The sequence below is a fragment of the Dromaius novaehollandiae genome, chromosome 17 (assembly GCF_036370855.1).
Source record: "Dromaius novaehollandiae isolate bDroNov1 chromosome 17, bDroNov1.hap1, whole genome shotgun sequence".
NCBI lineage: Eukaryota > Metazoa > Chordata > Aves > Casuariiformes > Dromaiidae > Dromaius > Dromaius novaehollandiae.
This window is the reverse complement of record NC_088114.1, coordinates 11,603,685-11,618,945: the sequence shown is the minus strand read 5'-3', so window position 1 is coordinate 11,618,945 and position 15,261 is coordinate 11,603,685. Positions and strand designations below refer to the sequence as shown.

Sequence of the window (15,261 nt, the reverse complement as noted above, 5' to 3'; positions counted from 1 at the left end):
CCAGTGTTGTGTTACCTTCCCCAGGTGCACCTGGAGGAGTGAGACTGCCACCTGAGAAAAGAGGCTGCACGTTCCATCTGCAGGCTATGGGCTGCTAATGCAGATAGTCACTCTAAGGCTTTCATAGGAGGAAATGTAGGCTTTTTACTCTCTGGAAATCAAAACATCCAACAATTATACTTCATTTTTGGATACAGTCTGATCATGGAAACCAGCGAAAGAACAAGTATTTCAGAGACCAAGTGTTTGAGAATGGGAGCGCTATAACATGACTTTTTTGCAACTTATGTAAAAAATGTGGACGGACTCTTCAACTGTGAGGTCTAGGGCTCTTTCAGTGGAATAGACCATAATAAAAAGCATCAGTAGCACGTGCAGTGGATGCAAGTGGATGCTCAACTGCGATGAAGTCGATAGAAAGATGCCTTAAAATCAGGTTCTTGATTTCCCACTGCGCTGGGCACTGAACTTTATATGCTTAGAAGAGGCTTGTTTTCAGCTTGCTCCTGTTTTGTGCTACTTGTAGTCCTGTAACAGTCAACAAGGATTTCTTGAGAGATGGGAAATCATCAGGATTTCTGAAGTGAGGTGGCTTTATCCAGAGTGGAATAGGTGGCAGAACTGGGATCAGTTCTTTTTGTTGTGGCTTGCTGACTAGTAGAGCCTTACATGATTCTACTAGTCCTGTAAGGCTAGTGGGTGATTCAGAGGGGTGATGTGACATTTGGTATGCAGTGTTTGCCATGAGATGTGTGTGGGAGAGCAGGTTGAAGGTGCTGATGGGGATAAAATAAATGGTTTGCTAATCTCTCCATATCAGTAAGAGGATGGATGCCTTTATGCCCGGTAGCTTCTGTGATTAAAGGGCTCTTCTACTCAATCCCCTACTCAGCATCTAAACAGGAGCGAGAACTTTCTTGGAGGGACGACAGCTTGGACTAAATGCTTGTACTACAACAATGTAGTTTAAGCAAATACTTTTTCAGTGTTGAAAACCTCAGTATGTATATGCATAAGTTAATTTATAGGTAGCATATGTTGATTTTAAGTCTGTTCCTTCACTGTAGCACCCTTGCTATAAAAAGCCAGCAAACAAAGAGAGTCAGGATTGCTATGTGCCAATGTTCATCTATAGCCCCTGTTAATGGGTTGGCTCTCTGGTATCAGAAGCAAAAATAATAGAAATTCTTCCTGAAATAAAGTCTGTTTGTATAAACAAAGGTTGTAAGACACATTTCCTGTGTCAAAACATTAAGAACAAATAAACTCAAGTGAAAGCTCCATCCATAGTGATAATGATAATGATAGGAACTGCTGTTTGTAATATTGACGAGTCTCTCCTTCAGTGAGTTGCTGAAAGCAGGTGACATGGTCCAAAGCACTTAGTCACAAATCATACCATAGTTATTAGTTGCCACTTGGAAAAATCAAGACCGTATTTCCAATCAACTTCACAACCTTTTCTTCTACTGTGTGCAGTAATCCCTAGTTATTCACAACTTGCTTATATAAAAAAAAGGTTCCAAAACAAATTTTCTCTTCTCTCAAAACATCTGATGCAATTCCCAGAAGCCGAGGTACCAGCTAGGAAATCAGATCCTTAGACACTGCAGAGGCTCTTGGGAGTGCTTAATTTTATAGGAGTCATTTTAGTTCTTTTGAAGATAATAATGACGCTGTTCAGTAGGTCCTTCTGCCTGCTGAGAGTTACTAGGATGTTCACCACTGAGATTTCCATTGCATTTCCAGACTGTTGCACAGTCCAACAGATTTCACTTTTTTTTTTTTTTCCTGGTATTGTGGCTGGAACTTTTCTTCCTGATTTCCTTTGCTAGCTTTTCTGTCTGCATCTCCTTTGGTCACCCTAAACCATTTATCTAGCTTTTACTCTATCAGCCTGCTAGTCAAATATTTTAGACTTCTATTTTTCCCCTGCCTCCTGACTGATGATCATTTAGTTGGTTAAATCCTTCCTTTCCTTAGTCTGCCTCCTTATATTATTCCACTTAGCCCTTCATATTTCTGATATTCTTCTGTGAACTATTTGTCAAGAGTTTCCTGACAGTGAGGTGCTTAGAACTAGTGTGGTCTCATTTAAGTATACATGGCACTGAACAAGAATCCTGGAAACAAGGGACACCAGCTGAGGCCTACAGTTGTGGATCAAGAGCTGTGAGGACTGAGGACAGCCTGTACAAAGGTTCTTGAAGGGGGATTGGGCCTTATGGACTGTGCACGAAATGTTTTAAAACTTCATAAAGTACATTAGCATATAAGATTTATTTTTTAGAAAAAAATCTCTTTATATACAGTAGATTTTAAAACTGAATGATGGAATTTCCTGGGAAAATGTTTAGATATCAGGAAGAAATAAAAGTCTAGCGAGAGGAATTTCATATCTGTATATTTTTAAAAACAATAGGAATAAGACACAGTATAGTTTGCAGTCTGTTTTTAATTTTTCCTTTTTAGTTCTATTGCAACAGTGTTTCCTGTCTTTTCTAAGAGATGCAAATTTTTCTTCTGAACGTTCAGAGTTTGGTGCAGAACAGCTGTTCCTTAGGAAAATTATTTTCTGTGACTGAGGTTTCTTTTTTTCCAAAATTTAACTTATTGAACTCTGCTCTTATTTCCATGATTGACTTTCCCTTGGTCTCAGGGAGGTACAGGTAGATGAAAATTGCTGATAAAGCAAGGATTCCCAAAAAGATAAGGAAGCAAAAGGGTCCAAGGTTATCCTACAAACAGAAATGAGAGACACTGTAAGGAAAATAAGAATCTCATTTTGTTTTCCTGCCCTTGGGTGCCAGTCTGTATCTTAGTAATTAAGATTCAAAGGTGGGCTCAAGAAACAAATCAGGAAAGGTATCAAACCAGGAGTTTCCACTGGCCACGTATAGCCTGACTCTGCTTGTGGCAGAGACCCAGGGGGCCCCTGAGCAGGGCTGGGTAGTTGGACAGGGCCCTAAGCTTCGCATGGCATTGCTGTTGTTTTGTTCCTTGTCCTGTTGTTTTGTTCCTTCAGAAATGGATTAGACCGGAGGGAGGGATCTGGTTAGAGTCACTTACAACAATCAGTGGAAAAATCATTCCAAGTACAAACAGCCCCATCCAATTGATGCAGCCAACAATCAGAAAGGCAGATGGTCTGAATGACTGGCTGAAGATTTCAACCATGATGGATACAGTGGCTCCAGCTGAAACAGAAAAGCAAAACACAAGCAAGATACACGTTTCCTTAGTTCTTCAGTGCACCTTTCTCCTGCCAAAGATCCTCAAAATAGTGATGGTAGAAAATGATGGAAAGGCAGAATGGATGGCCTGCTGGCAGGTGGCCTCAGCCATGAGGCTAAAAGACCATTCCAGAAAGGGACTACAGCTGTTAATTTAGGACTTCAGGTTTCAAATGCACATACTTGAATCCTTTTCTTGGTGCCACTGGATCTGTGCAGTTCCCTATCGCATTGGTAGCCATTATTGATGCAGTAGTTTATAAAACCAGCTCCCCTGCTGGCTCTGTGGTCAGTTGAAGCCTGACCTAAAGCATGTTTGTAGGTACAAAGTTTTGCTCACTAAGTTAATGAAGGGTAGGATTAATATGATGTACCTAGCGATTCCTGGAATCCTTTTTTCTTTTTTAAGCTGAGTATTTTAAAAACACTTCTGAAATTTCTTTTTCAAATCCTCTGGAGAAGATGATACTCTATTCTGATTTATTCAGATCTTGTGATCAGCCATAAAATTGCAAGTATTTGTGTCCTTTTCCTTTCTCCCTCTTGTACATGTCTGCGGATATTATTGAGTTCACAGGGCTGAGACTTTTTTCTCCTTGCTTTCTAGAACCTTTTTACCATGGGACTAGTCCATTCTTCCTCTGTTGTTTGTGTAACCAACTAATATGATATACAACTTCCTCCCAATATTACCACTGATGTACTCACACGGTCCAATTCCGTAGAAGATAACGAATAGGAAGATCAAGATAACACTGAAGTAGTGCATCCAAAAGAACTGGTGCTAAAGCGAAAAACCAAAGTGATATCAGTTAGATACATGACAGAGTAGCAGTGCTCTGTATTTTCTGCTATTGACTACAGTTTTTTTGCTTATCCTGAAGGAAAAAGTCCTGCCTGTAAGGCAAGACCAGAAAGGCTGGCTGATGCTGGGTGAGTAGCCAGAAGGCTGCTGTCTCTTTACCTGCAGTGAGAGGGTCATGGTAAGGAGCACTAGTACAAAACACATCAGTGTATATCCTCCCCATAGCAGCACCTTCCTCCCAAAACGCTCTATAAGGGTGGTCTGAAAAGCAGAAAATACAGATGCCTCACATGTCAAAAATCTTAGTTCTCAAATGAAATAGTTCCTTCCCTCTCCCTGTGTTCCTAACAAAAGTTTTATCTGATTAATACAGTCAAAAATCAATGTCATTTGAGAGTCTCTAAACTCCTAATGGATTTTATTAGTTTCTTCAAATCTGTATTTACTAATCATTCCTTTTCTATTCTGAGACAGTTCCCTTTCTTGCATGCATATATACATCAAATTGTGCATGCACACATATACACCTGCACATCTAATCAGAAACATCAGTTGATGCACCTAATCAAGACTCATGTTCCTTTGGAGCTGTGACTCTGATTCTCTTGATCTGCTCATGTCTTCTCACAGAGCACTTGCTCTAGGAATTGTTTGTAACAGAGTGAGAAAATAATTTTATGGAATAAAAATGAGTCTAAAGACATCCAGTCATGCAAAATAATTTGAAAAAACAGCTGCCTTTCATCCTGCATATAGTTTTGCAGAGGCAAGAAAAGATGTCTTCAATTATGCAAAAAAAGCAGTGTTTCCTGATCACGGTTATAAAAAAGAAGTACAATCATTAACTATGTTAATTTTTTCCTCCAAACCCTAGTCGGAAGAGACTTACACATAGTATAGAAGATAAGCATTCGCACAACCCAACTCCTAGGGACACATATTGGATAAGGTGTTCTTCAAACTGGGCTGTGTGGAATACTTCAAAAGAATAGAAGTATATCTGGAAAATGCAGAGAGAAAATGCACCTGTGAAAAAAACACGTTGCAATCCTGATACATATCACTGTCCATCTCTCTTGGTGAAGTTGACATTAATATGAAAGTACAGTGTGCCTTTTCAGCAATGAAGGATAATTGCAGATTGGGCTATGTTAGTAAGAGCATAGCCAAGAGCTTGAGGGAAGTGATTATTCTCCTCTGCATGACACTTGTGAAATCACAATCAGGAGGACTGTGTTCGGTTTTGGGCCCTGCAGTACAGGAAAGACACTGAAAAACTGAATCGAGTTTGACTGAGAACCACCAAAATAAGGAGCGGGAGCACATAACATTGGAGGAGAGGCTGAGGGAGCTGGGTTTATTTATCCTGGAGAAGAGAAGGCAAAGGTGGGGTCCAATTGCAGGTGGTTATAGAGAAGATATAGCCAGACTCTTCCACGAGGTGCACAGTGAAAGGAGGAGACACAGTGGACACAAGTTGCAGTAAAGAAGATTTGGACTCTGTATAAGGAAAAGATTCTTCACAGTGAGAATGTTAAAGCACTGGAAAAGGGGCCCAGAGAGGTCGTGGAATCTCCATACCCAGAGATATTCAAAACTCAGCTGGACAAAATCCTGAGCAACTTGATCTAACTTTGAAAGTAGCACTGCTTTGAGCGGGGGAGATCAACTGGATGAGCAAAGGTCCCTTCCAATGTAAATAATTCTATAAGTCTCTGATTCTAAGTTGCTCTAACAAACAGTAACTTAGAGGGTTTTCTGATGCTGTTTAATGTTGTCTCTTGTTCTGGAGATAAAGAAGGCACTCAACTGCATTGATTCCACAGAGCTGCAAGGTGGTCATGACAGTCATCAAAATGTAAAGTTGCCAGCGCAAAGATCGTTCTTTTATTACTTCGAGGACACGCAAGCTTTTAGTGCTTGCCATTGCAGCCTTCTCCTTCATGATGTCATCAATTTCTGCTTGATGGTCTCCTTCCCCCCAGAGCTTTCTAATAGCTGTTCAGGAGAAAGAGGGGAGTGGATTATTCTAGCAGTATAACTCCATCATGAGTGGTTAAATTAAATCCTTTAGTCTGCATACACATTGGCAGCATTACGTGTTGTTGTTTGCTTCTGTCACTTGGTTGGTCTTGGGTCAATGGGCAATTGGAAGAGTTTTGTCTCTACAGCTGTCAGTATAGCATGTCTTTCTAATGTTGATTTGACTTACTTTTAAACTAAATAAACATTTAAGTGCATTTTATTTAATAATAAATGAACTGCCTAAACCATTTACTTTAAGGAAATAAAGTAGTGGGAAATATTAGCCATGCTGATATATATCTTTCTGTTCTTAACTGATTAAATTAGCCTGAGTGAAGTCCCAGGTTAATACAGATATATTGCTTTAGGTACCTCAGCTGTTTTATTTAGAACTACCTCTGGTATTACTACATGGCGCTGCAGCGTGCTGTACAGATCTGCCCTGCTTTCTTGTCTTCTACACAGGCTTCTGCTGTAACTTATCAAATGAAGTGAAATAAGTGAGGAAAGTGGATACTCTACCTTTCCTGAAGGCTTCCTCATTACTCTTCTGTATCAGGAGGTAGGATGGAGAATCAGGGAAAAATGGGAGAGTAACCAGTTGAACCAATGCTGAAAGTCCACTAGATGCTAACAGCCATGGCCACAAGGCTTCGCTTCCTAAAATCTCCCTGCAAAGCATATGCAAAATAAAAATATGCTAAAATAATGTAATGAATGTTCAAGAAGTTTTTAGGAGTGATAAGGATTTGCTCAATTCCATTCTTGGGTGCAGTGGAGCAAATGTCTGAATTGATTATTTGGTAAATTTTGCAGATTTGGCTATTTTTATTGGTGACAATTTTTATGAAATTCTTTTACATCTTGAAAAACTTTCTTATGATCATTAGGGTCCATTATGACGTTTAGAGAGCTGATGAGAGTGATTTGACTGCTGTTTGACTACAGTACTGAAACATCTTGCTAAGAGTTTTCATGTAAATGTGAATTTCTAAGGGAAGTCCCATGTGGCAATAAAAAGAAATCCAGTTATGAGTAATTCATTTTTCTTTCTACTACATTTAAAACCATTTGTTTTCCTCAAATTTAGTCAATTTTTTTCTTCTGGCATAAGCTAAGGCCTGCTTTGGAGAAGATGAAAGGATTTTTTACTGATTTGGTGAGAGGATAGGCTTGTAAAAAGATTTCTGCTACTTTGTAGTAAAAGCTGTTAGAAAGATTGCAGAACTTACCGTAGTCCAATAACCTGTCCTGTGAGTTTTCCTAGTGTCAGAAAAACAGCAACTGTGGAGTTGGTAAATCCACGCAGCTTCTTGGGTGAAATCTCTCCTACATACTGAGGATGTATATTGAGAGAAAACCCTTAAACAGCGAAGAGGACAAATGACTGTTAGAATACTGAGGAAAGATGAACTTTCTCACTCTATGCTCTCTTACATGGTTTCCATTCACTCTGCCTGGTATTTGGTTTATAATCTCTTGCAACAGGAATGGTATCTTTCACAATTGTTAAGTGTTTAGTATATTCACTGGGTACTTTACAAATCATCCTTCAAGAACGATGATAACTGTAGAGACAATGCTGGGACAGCAAGGATGCTTGCTATCCGCAGCAGCATGGGTGCATACCTGTACCAATGCCATAGAGAAAGCGTCCAACCAGAATCATCTCAAAGGATTTGGCTGTTTTACTGAAGGCCATGAAAAGTGCAGCTACCAGCATGATTAGGTTGGTGCACATTTGGCACTTTTTTCTGAAAAAAAATATGAGAAATTAGTATAAAATGAGACTATCTTGTACTCTTTTGACTAATCTTGCTGTGGCAGGAAGCACAGTACAGCCATTCCCACTGGTTTGAGGAATGGCTGAAAGAATTTTGACTTTGGATAATCAAAGTAGTTCTTTAACATTTCGGGATCCTTCAGGTTTGAATTCATTAATACGTTTTAGCTTAGAATTTAAACATCTGAAACACTCTATCCACATTTCTACATGGTCCAAGTAGGGAAAGAGATCACTGGCCCATGCTATCACCAAAATATTTAAATGGCTAGAACTCCTCATAAAATATGAGGTTGTTCCCCAGAAATAACGTGACTCCATGGCTCCCATTTCAGAACGGCTCATATTAATGGTACTCTTGCCAAGTGGATGTGATCTGAGGTGTTGGGAGGTGACAGAAAGCATTTTCCACAGGCATGATTCGAAAGGCACTCTGTGTGAGTTGTGGGCTGGTTGTGTTCATGACCCTGATGTGTCAGGCTCACGTCAAATAGCCTTTTGCATCTAGTTGTTTTGCCCTGATGCTTGCTAGTCAAGAGCCCTCTTGCACGCATTAAGAACTCACAGAGATCCTCTATTTGGAAAACTGTGGTTCAGCAACTAGGTTATGGTGTGTTAAATAACACACAGGAGAAGAATGTGATCTTGTTTCCAGCCAGTCTCAGGAGACCTTCTGAGTGTGGGATGAGGCAGTGTCCCACAAGAAATTTCTTGGGGGCACTTACCTGATAGGAAAGAACACAATTGCAGGCAGGCTAAGATGGTTTGTTGAGACCCATATGAGGGGCCTCTGGATCAGTGGGTGGTGGAGCAGATCTTTAAGTGGGTCACACCAAGTAGATCTGTTTGCCAATTTCTCTGCAAATGAAATTAGTGGTGTTACACACAAGGCACTGAGAACAGACCAGACTGGTGAGGAATCCTTTCTCCATCCAGAGGGAAAGAAAGTTTGGGACTGACGTTCAGTAAAATGGATGGCCAAGAAGGGAATTGTCTCTTTGAGAATTTAGTTTGTGCAGATTGTATCTTTACAGAGCAGTTATAGGCAAATTAATTTTTCTATTCTGTTCACATTTTTATTAGATTAGTTATGAATATTTAATATAAGGTCATCACCCCAGAATGAGTGTATTTAAGTGGAAATCTGACTCTTTTTTGACACTTAAGGAAGTCTTCTACATATTCTATTCCCAGTGGTTAGAGAAACTGCATATAACATGTTACAACACAAGACACACAGCTCCTTTTTGGGGGTTTGTTGCGCTTGGAAGATCTTTATGGGAGTCATGTGGGATCTTGAACAGAATGAGAGGTAGTTACACTATGCTGTTCCCCCCGAGGCACTGATCCAATGCTGGTGAATCCATCCTTTACGGAAATACAGTTCACTAGGGGAGGGCTCAGATAAACAAGATAAAAGACTGTTTGCTACTTGAAAGAAGTGGCTGTGATGGCAAACAAAATCAGTTTAGTCTTCAATCAGAATGTTTCAACCAAGAAGAAAAGGTTTATCCATTCACCTTGCTATTTCTTTGTTCTTTATATACTCTGATTATTGAGTTATTACAAGAAACACTTACTTCCTGTATTTTGTAGTCAGATAGCCACAGCAGAGGCTCCCCAGGAGTCCTCCTATCCCGTAAACAGACACAATGAAGGACCACAGCAGCATGATTGTCTCCGGATGAAGGGGAGAGCCATTTCGCTCTATCCATGTTTCATTAATAAACTTCCTGATGTGCTGAAAAATAAAATGCGATTTGACTGGATGATGGTATCAGCTTCCTTCGTCTTATTTGGTTACTGTACTTCAGTTCTAATCTGTGATTCTAACATTAGACTTCTTCAGAGACTAGCTTCCCTTGGTCAAGCAGGTTAGCTGAGATCACATTGCAAAATCTTCAAATTTATGTCAGTCAGTAAGTTCTAAAGACAGAAAATGTGCTTCATTTGTGTCACATTTCATACGACTTTCAGAAAGTCGTATCTGCTAAAATTCAGGAAATGTAGGAAGGCTTGGGTTACACATTAGCAGAATGGCTAATCTTTCGTAATTAAATAAGGAGAAAAACTAAAACACTAAGGAAGGAGAAGTAAAATCACAAATCCAGTTCAGGAAGAGTTTAGTGAGAGACTTTATCTTTCACAATGGGCTCTACACCCCCCCCCCACACACACACCTTTTTCTGGCAAATCAGTTTGGAAAGGTTGAAAGCTCCTTTTAGCAGCTGCCTTCTATTGGAAGTTTATATGCTGTGTGGTAACAATTTATTTAAAATTGAAAGTAACATCCTGTTCTTCAGAGGAGAGAAGGTGCTCTGCCCATTTGATTTTACTGCTACGTGAAGAAAAGGAATAGATACTTCATCCCAGTAAGTGTGAGATTTATCTTTAGCTCAGGCTCTCCATTTTGTGCTTTCAGCCCCAGGGAGACAGCTACTTACCACAGAAGGATAGTTAATTACAGAAATATGGAATCCATATGGGAAACTACCACCGATTCCCAGCACTAAGATCATTTGAAATAGTCCTTGGAACTGAACCTGCAAAGAGAAAACACAACGGTCCATCAGCTTCTCATAAAAGTAGATTCACACAGGGCTGTGATTCTTTTTAGCCACATTTGCCCTTCCCCTCTGGAAATCTACATTGTTCACTTTAAATCCTCTTGGGTGTAAACATTTTTCCAAAAGCCCTCTGACCTGCTGCCAAAATGCAATCATTGGCCACAGTGCCATAGCAAGACTACATGCTAATATAAGAATGATAGTCCACCACTTTGCTTGAAAGTATGCGAAAGAGATTAACAAAATGTTCCTGATAGTACAGCTCTCACTATATGATTGCAGTATCTGACAGGTTGGCTGGACAAACATGTCAGCCCGGGATGAGGAAGGGGACAGCAGTTTTCTTGTCTGCAGTCTCCAGTAATGTACGTATATCAAACCATAATGTTATGCCACAAAAACAACGCATTAAAAATCAACAATTTTTTCTTGTACTCTCTGCTCTAATTCCTGCCCGTGTCCTGTCTTTAAGCATAATAATGAAAAGATCTCTTTACTATTCATCTTTTTCAGAAAGTCATAGGCTACAATTTAATAAAGAGAGGATAATAATTTGGAGCAGCCCCTGTAATTGCATTCATACAAAACTCTTCCTGAATTTGGTTTGTGATTTCACTTCTTTTTCCTCAATATTTTATTTTTTCTTCTTATTTAACGATAAAAGCAGGTGCTAGCATATTGAAGGGCTTGGCATCTTCCAGTCTAGGGTGATAGTGTCTGCCTGTAATTGCCTTGGCCAAGGATTAGGGATGGAGATGGGCTAGCTGCTTTGATAAATGAAATAATTTTATCTGTAAATAAGGAAAATATGTAACACATAACTACTTAGACCTTTTTGAGGTATGTGATACCACTGGCCATCTGGCCTGCTTCCAGGTGCCTGGAAGGCTAGATGGAATCTTCCTGAAATAGCTTAGACTGTATCCATCAGATCAAACCTAGAACAATCATTATTTTAGCCCTGTCAGGATCTGTGCAGGGTCCTCCAGAGTTTATTTCACTGTCCCTTTTTATTCAGCATGTTACGTACCAGGGCAGTAACACTGACTCTGTATAGAGGACATTGTGCTCTGTATCTCTTTCGTGTCAAATACAAACTGCACCATCTCACAGCTTCCTGTTAGCATTTTAAGATCAGAGGAGCTGGTGGAAAGTGCAGTCAGACAGGAACAAGGTAATGCAAGTGCAAATAATGCTGGACTGGGAGATACTTAGAAGAACGCCCCTTTTTCTGCTGCTTTGGCCCATCTTTCAAGGGCTTGTTAGTTAATTAGCCCACAGCTGGATTTTCCAAGTTATCTGTGACAAGAAGCAAGAAGCTAATGGATCTTAAGACTCTGAATTCCGTTAAAAATCCTGTCTGAAATTCAGTGGATTTGCTAATTGGCAAAAGCATTGAAATATAAATTAATAACTCACCTGTTCACTTCTATTTTTGCGATAAACTCACAAATCAACAGTTTTCAAAATCAACAGATCAACAAAGGAAAGCAAAATAGCTTCTTGCTGGCAGTTGAGAAATGGAGCGAGAAATACATTATCTCTTCTCTCCTGTTTAAGACTATGGGAACTCTTGACGGATGATATTATCTATCTTTGGATGAAATGAACTTATTTCTTATAAAGTTTATGTCATGTATTTCTTAGCCTTTTGCAGTACAGTTAATCTCTTCATTACTTTGGAAGTAATCATAGAAAGTAATCAGAATGCCTACTAATTGATATTATTTTCAGTATATCAGAACACAAAAGGACGATAGCTTTGTCTTGGTAGAACTGTCAGGACTTCTATTAGTTTTTACTTAATCTTGTTGCACTGAAAGGACCTTTCCATAGCCCCAGGCCCCATTGTTCTCTTGGTGATGTTTAAATGCAGAAGAGAAAATGGCCTCTGTCCCAGAATAGCTTACACTCTTTAAGGATTCTGGATCTTTGTTATTATGCTAGCTTTGTCTTTTATAAGTTAGGGCCACAAGAAAAAGTGACCAGATACTCACCAGGTCAGAGGAGAAGGTAGCCATCTACTACGAAAGAGCTGATTCCTGTTGCTTACTGGCTAGTCCCTGCCAAAAGAACCAAATGCTTACATTATGCAATAGCAGTGTCAGTGAGCTAGTCCCATGTTATTGAAGTTAAATTTTACTTCAAAGGTTTTTGAGTTAATTACACCTATTTCAGCTGTTGTACAAAGTTTAGAATTGTTGGATTAAATATTTCAACCAACAGTTATGTCTAGCCCAAGTAAACAAGATGGTCTCCTTTGGAGGGAACCTCAACACTTCATGTACTCTGTCCTGTGCTAGGGGGATAGGGAACCGAGACAGCAATTTTAAACAGGATTCCAATAACCATAGCTTGCTTGGTTTTCAACATGAGCTGAGAAATGGAGAGACGATGTTATCTGTTGGGAATCTTAGATGGGGTTTGGACAGTGGACTATAGGACTTTGACATATAACGGGGAAGAGTTATTCTCTTTTCATGTGATGGCAACTGGAGCACATCAGAACTTAATCATTACTTAAAGGAATTGAAATGCTCCATCATTTTGAAATGGGGCATAAACTTAACTATTCTACAGCAGCACACCAGACTTGATCAGATAAATATTTAATACTGTTTTTCCTTTACTGGGCGAGTAAGATTCAACATACTTATCACTAGCATTTGCCACTAGTCTGTCTATTTCTTTTCCTGTCTGTGAGAAAAAAGTGATTGCTTTGAAACAGTCCTGTAACCTCCGTAGGTGGAGTGCTGTCTGTTCCTTCAGTTGGAAAATTCTTAGTCTCTACCTTGATTTACTTCGTAGTTAAGAGGGTTTTGTATGTATTAGGTTGCTAAATGGCTTAGATATCGCTTGGCCTTTACACGTCAGTCAAAAAAGATGAAGAAATCATAAAGGTCTTGGTGGATGCAACTAGCCATATTTATTACAGTATACATCACATGCAAAGACTATTCACAGATGCTCTAGCTAATGTCTGAAATATAGCATACTGTGCTGCCCTGCCCTTTCTCCCGTTGTTATGAGGTCTTCAAAATGGAGGTGAATGTTGATATGAGCTGAGAGTTCATCGTATTGCTTTTCCCAGAGGAGGTTCTCCAGCAAATAAGCTGTTGTCAGAGCAGCAAGAACAGCATTTTAATGCTAAGAATTAATATATTTTTTGTAAAGTCATACCAAGTTAAAACAACATAATGTGCATCTAACAAAGGAGTGAAATGCCATGTTAATTGCTAGTGTCTGCCTTATTTAGATGGTATGGTGGTAAGACACAAGCAGGCAATAGTATGTAGCTATCAGCCTTGGGCATTCCTCCTCAAATACTGCCTGTTCCACAAGTTTTCTTATGTTCAGTTTCACCCACTTCTACTTATTATACATTATACATATCGTTACTTTTACTCTTTGCTTATGTACTTCAATTTTAAAATTCCTGCTTTTGGTAGGTTAATACTCTTCCTCCTGTAATGTTTTTTTGCAGTTATATTGATTAATTACTGTAGTGCTTCTGTGCTTTTATTGGTTACACTGTGGTGAGGTTCCCTTTATTAGATCTGCAGATTCATAATTAGTGCTAACTAGTTTTTTGCAGATGTTCTTTAGTCGTAATTGTGACTAGGAGAGTTAATCTTACGACATCAGGTATTTGGTCATTTATCTTGCAACCTTATAGTCACATGTGACCAAATATGACAGGCTGTGCTATGCCTTCCTTAGTACAGGCCAGCTAGCCCAGAGCTGTGTTTTTTGCTTCTAGCTGACAGCAGTCCACTGATGCAGTTTTTAAGGGTTTATGTCTCAGTTAGGTCAGCATTTGAGATATACCCTATCAGTTGATGTCTCTGAAAGAAAATCTACGTGTACTGTTCCCATAGCTTCTGAATGACTGTCCTCCTCTTTGTTGCTGTCGCCTCCCAGCGTGCACGCAGGTCTCTGACTCTCTGGACTGGCCATGCACAGTACTCTGAAGTATCAGTGATATGTCATGGTCATTATTATTGCTTTTCAAAAGACTCTGGGATACTTTTAGGTGGCTTTTGACAGTTTTCATTCCTTATGACCGAAAAATAGGAAGGGAGGCCCGGATTGCAATGATTTAAATGTGTGAGCAGAAGTGTCAGTAGATCTAGCCACTATGTCATGTGATACCAGGTACTGCAGATAATCCTGCTGTGTATATATGATGCTATCCTTTCTGCTGTTTCATTCTTTGAACAGGCTGTTACCAGAATACAGCCTTGCTCCACTGAGCACAGGCAAAGGTTGACCTGTGTTCCAAATAGCTGTTCCACTTCGTTGTCCCATTAATGTTCCACAGGGCATCTGCTTGCTTCCTGGTGAGGGTCTTACCAGGAAGGCTTTCCTAGTAACATCTAATGAATAACTGAGATGAGAGAAATGAGTCACTCAAGCAATGCTACATGATGCCATTCTCTTTCTATTTCCAAAGGCTCCGGGTATTGTTGTAATGGAATTAAGGATATTTTCCGAATGACTGGCTAGGGAAAGAGAATTCTGCTTTGCAAAAGTTAAGATTTCCTTTCTATATGATAAGATTTCCTTTCTATATTGGTAGTTATCTCCAAATCACCAGTAAATTTTAACCATATTGTTATATGAAGTACTTCAAAAAAATTGACCTTTTTTGACTTTACAGACCCTTTATGTTTTGTAGATTATTTTTTACTGACAGGTCTTAAGTGTCCCTCAATCCTGAAGGCAGGAATAATGAAAAACCCCAGTAACGAAAGGGTGTGCACACCAAAGAGAAAGTGTTTTTTCCTAGCCAGGTGTCCCTGAGGAAAATTTTGTTGTTGGGAAAGAAACATTTGTGGAAGCAAGAAG

At 39.5% G+C, this 15,261-nt stretch overlaps 1 protein-coding gene across 3 annotated transcripts; it reads right to left on the bottom strand.

The window, feature by feature from the left end:
- Positions 1 to 2,385: 2,385 nt before the first annotated feature.
- LOC112992785 (solute carrier family 2, facilitated glucose transporter member 11-like) lies at positions 2,386 to 12,781 on the bottom strand. 3 transcript variants are annotated; one of them, XM_026116020.2, is made up of 13 exons: positions 12,763 to 12,781; positions 12,411 to 12,476; positions 10,291 to 10,389; positions 9,427 to 9,587; positions 7,693 to 7,817; positions 7,296 to 7,425; positions 6,586 to 6,734; positions 5,849 to 6,036; positions 4,928 to 5,038; positions 4,198 to 4,299; positions 3,942 to 4,017; positions 3,070 to 3,197; positions 2,386 to 2,738 (listed from the first exon to the last, which is right to left on the bottom strand). In XM_026116020.2, the coding sequence occupies exons 2-13, from the start codon at positions 12,432 to 12,434 to the stop codon at positions 2,532 to 2,534; spliced, it is 1,500 nt and encodes a 499-aa protein (XP_025971805.2). In that variant the 5' UTR covers positions 12,435 to 12,476; positions 12,763 to 12,781; the 3' UTR covers positions 2,386 to 2,531. The 3 variants fall into 3 exon arrangements, with proteins under 3 accessions (XP_025971805.2, XP_025971806.2, XP_025971804.2); XM_026116021.2 differs by lacking the exons at positions 5,849 to 6,036; positions 12,763 to 12,781 and having other exon boundaries at positions 4,928 to 5,064; positions 12,411 to 12,627; XM_026116019.2 differs by lacking the exons at positions 12,411 to 12,476; positions 12,763 to 12,781 and having other exon boundaries at positions 10,291 to 10,416.
- Between the last annotated feature and the right edge of the window lie 2,480 nt (positions 12,782 to 15,261).